The 8,347-nt window shown below is 40.9% G+C and overlaps 1 protein-coding gene across 1 annotated transcript; it reads left to right on the forward strand.

Moving 5' to 3' along the window:
• The first annotated feature begins 4,973 nt into the window (after positions 1-4,973).
• LOC141677515 (pentatricopeptide repeat-containing protein At5g46580, chloroplastic) lies at positions 4,974-7,481 on the forward strand. The gene has a single exon (XM_074483485.1). It carries the CDS (start codon positions 5,118-5,120, stop codon positions 7,200-7,202), a length of 2,085 nt encoding a protein of 694 aa, XP_074339586.1. The 5' UTR covers positions 4,974-5,117; the 3' UTR covers positions 7,203-7,481.
• The last annotated feature ends 866 nt before the right edge of the window (positions 7,482-8,347 follow it).

Raw genomic sequence — 8,347 nt, forward strand, 5'->3', positions numbered from 1 at the left:
AAAGCGAATTTCTCAATGGCTGAATAATTCAACTCAGCACCATACAAAATTTTGCTGGCATAGTATACGGGTTTCTGGACTTTCAGTTCCTCCTTAACCAACACCGCGCTCAAGGCGCTTTCTGAAACAGCCAAGTACAAGAATAAAACTTCACCCAGAACTGGCTTGGCCAACAACGGGGCCTGGCCCATATACTTCTTTAACTCTTCAAATGCCTTTTGATTTTCCTCACTCCATACAAAGTCTTTAATGTTCTTTAATGACTTGAAGAATGACAAGCACTTGTCTCCTGACTTGGAGATGAATCGTCCTAGCGCAGCAACCCTTCCTGTGAGTTTCTGAACATCCTTGACAGTTTTTGGGGGTTCCATGTCCAGGATTGCCTTTATTTTATCGGGGTTAGCCTCAATTCCCCTCTTTGAGACCATCAATCCCAAGAATTTTCCAGATCCTACTCCGAAAGCACACTTCGTGGGATTCAACATCATCTTGTGGTACCTCAGGACCTCAAAAGCTTCCCTCAAATGGGTTATATGATCAGTCTTTACTAGACTCTTGACTAGCATGTCATCAACATAGACTTCCATAGTCTTCCCAATAAGATCCTTAAAAATTTTATTCACCAACCTTTGATAGGTGGCTCCTGCATTCTTGAGACCAAACGCCATAACAAGATAACAATAAACACCAAAGTCAGTGATAAATGATACCTTTGGAATGTCATCCTTATGCATTTTGATCTGGTTGTATCCGCTAAACCCATCCATGAAACTCAGCATCTCATGTCCAGCGGTGGCATCAATCAAAGTATCAATTCTAGGCAGCGGAAAACAGTCTTTGGGGCATGCATCATTCAGATCGGTGAAGTCTATACACATCCTCCACTTTCCATTAGCCTTCTTCACCATTACAGGGTTTGCTAACCACTCCGGAAATTGAATCTCCTCAATGAAACCAGCCTCTAAGAGCTTTTCCACTTCCTGCTTTATAGCCTCTTGTCTTTCCGGGGCAAAATTTCTTTTCTTTTGTTTCACTGTCTTCCGGCTTGGATCCACGTTTAACTTGTGGGTAATTAACTCCGGGTCTATGCCTGGCATATCAGCTGCTGACCATGCAAACACATCACTATTTTCTTGCAAAAATTTCACTAACTTCCCTCTAAGGGGCTCCTCTAATGTAGCTCCAATGAAAGTCATCCTCTCAGGATTCTTGGGATCTAAAGGAACCGAAACCAATTCTTCAGCTGGCCTTCCTCTATTCTCATCACTTTCTCGAACATCCATATCTTCAATAGGAAGAACCTGCCCCCCGACTCCATCTGCCCTCAAAGAGGCCACATAACAGCTTCTAGCCATTTTTTGATCTCCTCTCTCTTCTCCAATCCCGTTTCGGGTGGGAAACTTCATGACTGAATGGTAGGAAGAGGGGACTGCCTTGAAGGCATGTATCCCTGTTCTCCCCATGATAGCATTATAAGTTGAACTAGCCTTTACCACCACAAAATCCAGCATCTGCGTTGCTTGCCTTGGCTCCGTACCTATGGTGGTTGGCAATTTAATTATCCCTTCCACAGGACATTCTACTCCAGCAAATCCATATATCGGCATGTCGGTTGGTGTCAACTGGGAGTCGTTATACCCCATCCTTAGAAAGGTGTCGTGGAGCAAGATATCCACAGAAGCACCATTATCCACAAGGACCCTCTTAACCGGGCTATTTCCTATTATCGGCGTTATGACCAGCGGGTCGTCATGGGGAAACTTCACACCCTCTAGGTTGGAATCATCAAAAGCCAATGTTACTTCTGTCCTGGCCCTCTTCGGGGCTTCTCCAACAATATGCATAACCTCTCTAGTATATGCCTTTCTGGAATTTTTGGACAATCCAGCAGCAGTTGGACCTCCAAAGATCGTGTTTATCACAGGCCCTCGAGGTCTCGGCCCTCCATAAATGGTGTTTATAACTGGTCCTCTAGGTTGGGGATTCCGCCCCTGATCATCTTGGTCCCTCCTACGATCTTCAAAGTTCTTCCTTCCATTATTATTTCTGTCTCCTCCATCTCCAGTATACTTGTTCAATCTTCCTTTTCGAATCAAAAACTCAATTTCATCTTTCAACTGTCTACACTCATCGGTGTCATGGCCAACATCTTTGTGAAACCTGCAATACTTGCCCTTATCTAGCTTGGCGGGATCAGCCTTCAAGGGCTTAGGCCAGCGAATATCTCTGTCTTTCTCAATCTCCATCAAAATCTGACTTCTGGGAGCATTCAGCTTAGCGTATTCAGTGAACTTTTGCCCAGGTCCTCCCTTCTTGGGGGTTGAATCAGGGTTTTGTTCAGTTCTAGGATATTTATCCTCAGCGATATACTCCAAATCAGTTTTTCGTTTCTTGCCTCCAGTGGGCTCATTACTTACTACGGTCTTCCTCATACTTTCTTCAACCTTGATATACTTCCCTGCCCTCTCTTGGAGCTGCAACATGCTCTCAGGGGGTCGTTTGGCCAAAGACATCTTGAAAAACTCATCCCTAGTTCCTTGTTGCAGTGCTATCATGGCTACCTTATCATCAAGGTCTGGGACTTTTAAAGCCTCCTTTGTAAAACGATTTAGGTAATCTCTTAAGGATTCTTTAGCTCCCTGCACAAGACTCATAAGAGATGCTGAACTTTTCTCATGGACTCTTCCACTGATGAATTGCTTAATAAAAGCCTGGCTTAATTCTCTGAATGATCCAATAGAATTTGGGGGTAGGCGACTGTACCATCTTTGAGCCATACCCGACAGGGTTTGAGGGAAGGCCCGACATTTTATAGCATCATTCACGGGATGCAGCAGCAGTGCATTAGAGAATGTCCTAACATGATTAGCGGGGTCTCCCGTGCCATCATAGGCTTTGATAGTGGGCATCTTGAATTTTCTTGAGATATGGGCATTCATTATCTCTTCTGTGAAGGGTGGAGTTGGATCATCAGGATCTCCAAGGGGAAGGAGATTGCTTGGATCAGTTCTTGGGACAGCAGCCCTTCTTCTTACCGGACCATCCAGGTCTATGATAGGAGGAGGATTTCTCCCCCTAGGAGGTATGTGGGGTCTGGTGGCTTGGTGAGCCTCCAAATCACGCCTCAGCCTTTGGATTTCAGCCTCATGAGCCCTGATCTTTTCCTGCACTTCTTGGGGATTCGCCCCTGGGGTGCTTTGGGGGCGTTGCCTTCCATCGGCCATTGGCTCTTTTCCAGGACGCCTCCTTCTCGGGGCCACTTCATCATCCGAAGATTCGGAGTCTCTCTCAGTGTATGGACCAGAAAATTCCCGATCCTCAGGGATAGGATCCAAACCTCGTATATAGGGGGGCGACCGCCCTCGTGCTTCGCTTCGCCCAGCATATCCACTTCCTCCAACCTCAGGGTGAAGGGGCATCCCATAAGGGGGGTTAGTGGTAACAATAGTTGAATATTCATACCCGACGGGTCGAGAATTCACAGGTATATGTATTTGTTGAACTTGAGGATTCGTACCTTGAATAGTCGGGGGAGTTGTCCCTTGTGGCTGAGGATGAGTTGCCCCTGTCTGGGCTTCCCCCTGAGTAGATGCATAAGTTGAATGGGGAGGAACCTCCACGGTTGATGAAATCACCTGGGTTGTCCCTGATGGTGTTCCCTCCTCCAGAGTGCTGGTTGTTCTCCGTGTTCTCGCCATGGTTGTTATTCCGTTTTCCCACAGACGGCGCCAAATGTTATGGATTAAAAACTAATATATATAATTGCTGTATTTAATACTAAGGAACGTGAGCTTCGAGGCTCGATTTGACTGCTCTTGTGTTTCGTGACTCAATCTGCCTTAACAAGATGCCTACGTACCTTGCTGATTGCCAAGGATCAAGTCAAAAAACGTAGTTCTGATTTGTGGGGTGAGGCCCCTTATATAGATGTGGGAGTCCTTGAATTGGACTTGGTATAGGAGACTTGGTGGACAAGCCTCTGAATTAGGATAGACTTAGGAGTCCTAGGAAGTAGGAAGCTGATTCCTTATCCTTTTAGGTCCCCTTGAGGCTAATCTATAAGGATTTATATCCTTATCGGGACTCTTCTCAACAACTGATTTTTCCCTTATTAATTAATTACGAAATTAATTAATAATCAGGGCTTTTGGGCCTTTTTTATTCCACCAGGCCTGATATGGTCCATCAGGCTTAACCTTTCTGGTCTGAGTTTCATATATCTTTTTATTGGGCCTAGCAGCCCACAGCTTGTACAATTAATGCAGTATTTAATTATACAATCATAATTTAGTTATCCCTATCAAATATATACCATTCACCCGGCTAAAAAATTATACAATTCACGCAGGCTAAAAAAGTTATACGATTGAAATGAGTTTTGAAATAAAACTAAAATTAAAGATAATTGACCATGGCTTAAATTTAAAATTTTAAATATACAAATTTCACATCTTAAACATTTCATGAAACTAAATTTAGGAAAAATAGATAATATTAAAAATATTTTACAAATCACAGGAGTTTCTTTTAAGGTAATATAAATTTAAAAAGAGGAAACTAAATAAATTATGTTGAATGACAAAATGAAGAATGGAAGTGAAATGTTAAGGATTTCTAACCTTCAAAATGGATTGAATGTGATGGATGAGTTAATTTGCCAAACAGGTGATAGAATAGGCTTTGGACTCAAATGAACCTCAAGAATGATGCATTAACCATCAATCGAGTTTTCTCGGATAACACCAAGAACCGCAAACATATCTCTTAAAACCAATCAAGGAAGGACTTCACTGCGGTGAAAAACTATTGATAGTGCTATGAGTAGCAGCAACTAATTATGTTGGTAACTATAATTATTTTTTTTTAAAATTAATACTTATGTCAGCTCATAAATACAGTAATTTTTAAAAATTACAAATACTAAATTTTAACATGACAAGAGGAAACAAAGCTCTAGTCATTTTCAAGAATTTCAACAAAAGAGATAAGGTTTGCTAAAATATCACAACACACCAGGGTTTTACAAAGTTTTATCAATCAGCCACCATTCTCATCTTCTTTGCACAAAGCTTCAAACTTGTAAGTCTGCTACATTCTTCTACCTATATTATACATACATGGCTACAACTTTCTCTTCTGCAATTGATGTTAATTACACAAAATTCTCACACAACTTCACACACCCTAAAAGACTACCAACAAAAAGATTCAAGATTTGTTGTAATGTGAGTGACCCACAAAAGCAAAACCCATCTTTAGCTGAACAATTGAAGCCTCTCTCCAACACAACTCTCTCTGATGGACCTAAGAAAGATACCCAATTCAAGTCTAAGCCCAAGTCCACTTGGGTCAATCCTGCTAGGCGCAAGCCTTCTGTGCTTAATTTACAAAGACATAAAAAGGCTTCTTATGAGTATTCTCCTGAGATTAGAGACCTTAAGTTGTTTGCTAAGAAGTTGAATCAATGTGAAGCAAATGACGAGGCTTTTTTGGCTGTTCTTGATGAGATTCCTAAGTTGCCTAGTCGAGAAAATGCGCTTTTAGTGTTGAATAGTTTGAAACCTTGGGAAAAGACTGTTCTTTTTTTCGATTGGTTGAAGGCCCAGAAGTTGTTTCCGATCGAAACGATATTTTATAATGTGGTTATGAAGTCTTTGAGGTTTGGTAGGCAGTTTGAGATTGTGGAGAATCTTGCGAATGAGATGATTGGTAATGGGGTTGAGCTTGATAATATTACGTATTCGACTATTATTTCTTGTGCTAAAAAATGTGGGCTTTCGGATAAGGCGGTGGAGTGGTTTGAGAGGATGTATAAGACGGGGTTGATGCCGGATGAGGTTACGTATTCGGCTGTTTTGGATGTTTATGCGAAATTAGGGAAGGTTGAAGAGGCGATGAGTTTGTATGAGAGGGGGAGGGCTAGTGGGTGGGAACCTGACTCTATTGCTTTTGCGGTGTTGGGGAGAATGTACGGTGAGGCTGGGGATTATGATGGTATTAGGTTTGTGTTGCAAGAGATGAAAGCTCTTGGGGTTCGACCAAATTTGGTTGTGTATAATACGTTGTTGGAGGCATTGGGTAAAGCTGGAAAGCCTGGTTTGGCTAGGAGTTTGTTTGAGGATATGATTGATGCGGGTATTACTCCGGATGCCAAAACACTGACTGCACTTGTCAAGATTTATGGTAAGAAAAGGTGGGCTCGTGATGCACTGGAGCTATGGGGGCGCATAAAGACTAATGCATGGCCAATGGATTTCTTTCTTTATAATACTTTGTTGAATATGTGTGCTGATCTTGGGTTAGAGGAGGAAGCGGAGGGGCTTTTTAAGGAAATGAAGGGGTTGCAGAATTTTAGACCTGATAGTTGGAGTTACACTGCAATGCTGAATATATATGGAAGTGGGGGAAATGTTGACAAGGCACTGGAATTGTTCGAGGAGATGGCCAAATCGAATGTTTCGCTCAATGTTATGGGATGCACTTGTCTGATTCAGTGCTTAGGAAGGGCCAAAAAAATTGATGATCTAGTCAGGGTGTATGAATTTGCAATGGCCAGAGGGGTAAGGCCAGATGATAAGCTCTGTGGATGCTTGCTCTCTGTTGCCTCGTATTTTGAGGGAGAGGACTTGGATAAGGTCCTTGGTTGTTTAGAACAAGCTAGTCCAAAATTATTTGCTTTTATAAAGTTGCTTGATGAGGAAGATACCGTTTATGGGTCCGTAAAAGAAACTTTCAAGTCCATACTAAATAACACTGCAGTTGAGGCTCGAAGACCCTTTTGCAATTGCTTAATTGATATATGCCGAAAGAGAAATCTTCAAGAAAGAGCACACGAGTTGCTTTATATAGGATCTGAGCACGGCTTGTACCCAGGTTTACACTCTAAGACGTCAGAGGAGTGGTGTTTAAATGTTCGATCGCTATCAGTTGGTGCGGCACACACTGCATTTGAAGAATGGGTGGAATCTCTGACTAAGATTGTTGAACGTCAAGAGGCATTGCCAGAACTACTGTCTGCCAACACTGGCACAGGAACACACAAATATTCTCAAGGACTGGCTAGTTCATTTGATTTGCATGTGAAGGAACTTGCGGCTCCTTTTACGCAGAGTGAAGACAAAGCTGGGGTTTTTGTGGCAACAAAAGAAGATATTATATCATGGGTACAATCAAAGTCTCCAGCTGTTGCTGTTGTTGCATAATTGCACCATGCAAATTATGATTATTTAAATATAATATGCACCAATATCTAGGATATTAGCAACCAAAAGTTCAGCTTGTGATATTAGCTAGCAGGATACTACAGGTTCATTCCATCAAGTCTATCATCTAGCTTTTTTTATCTCAATATACTATCAAAATTTTGTTAAATAATGTTAGCAATGTTAGTCTACTAAAGTAGTTTTGTAATGGTTGTGCTTTATGGAAAATTTCCTTTTATAGCATATTCCTCTTTCCTGATTAATAATATATTATTTTCATCTTCTGGTTAAGTTTGAATAAGCTTCTTTTGAAAAAATTATCTAAAATTTTGAATGTTATGTTAACTCTATTTATTTAGTAATATGCAAGTCCAGTACACTCTGGAAGAATCGCTGAAGAAGTCACTTGAAGTATCATTTATAGACCAATATATGCTTAATATGTAAAAGAAGATAAGAATGATTAAGTTTTTCTTGAGAAAAATTAAAGAAGGAAAGAAAAGATAATCTCAACTCTATTTATTTGAATATAAGCTTTCTCAACTGTCCAATCTCCAAGACACTGGCATTCAGTTTTATTAAGATTTTTAGGGCCTTTGTCTGATGATTACGATTTGTTAAAGGCTGAGCAGTTGCCCCTGGCTTATAAATGGTGAGCTTTGTGGTCACATTACTTGCAGGTGTTGGCCAATTTACCCTGAATTTTCAACAACGCACCAACCTTGGTTATCACAGAGACTGAGGAACGCACATAAATGGTTAGTAAGTCACAGCTGTTATCCTAATTCTTTACTTCTGTTTCAGGCTTACTATTACCTGTTCATATCTTTATAAGCTATTCATTTCCGTGATACTTGTGTTCTAAAACTCTTTCCTGACTCCAGTGCTAGTGTGCTACAACCTCAGTTCCAAATATTGACTATATATGTGCGTGGCCTTTTAAATTTGATGTGCTGTAGCTGATTTAAATAATTATTTTAAAAATGTATGGACTCTATATTAAAGTATTCCTTAGAGAAGGCTTCTGTATTTTTGTGAATCAGTTGGCGATCAATCTGGCCATATAGGCTTCTTTGCTTATGTAGCTTATGCTGTACAGCAAATGACTTGGTTAATGTGTAATTGCTAAGAATCAATTTGGTCAT

Source organism: Apium graveolens, chromosome 8 (assembly GCF_009905375.1).
Source record: "Apium graveolens cultivar Ventura chromosome 8, ASM990537v1, whole genome shotgun sequence".
Lineage (NCBI taxonomy): Eukaryota > Viridiplantae > Streptophyta > Magnoliopsida > Apiales > Apiaceae > Apium > Apium graveolens.

Bases quoted from the DNA above. Each gene is read 5' to 3' on its own strand.
- LOC141677515 (XM_074483485.1), top strand. From the start codon at position 5,118: ATGGCTACAACTTTCTCTTCTGCAATTGATGTTAATTACACAAAATTC.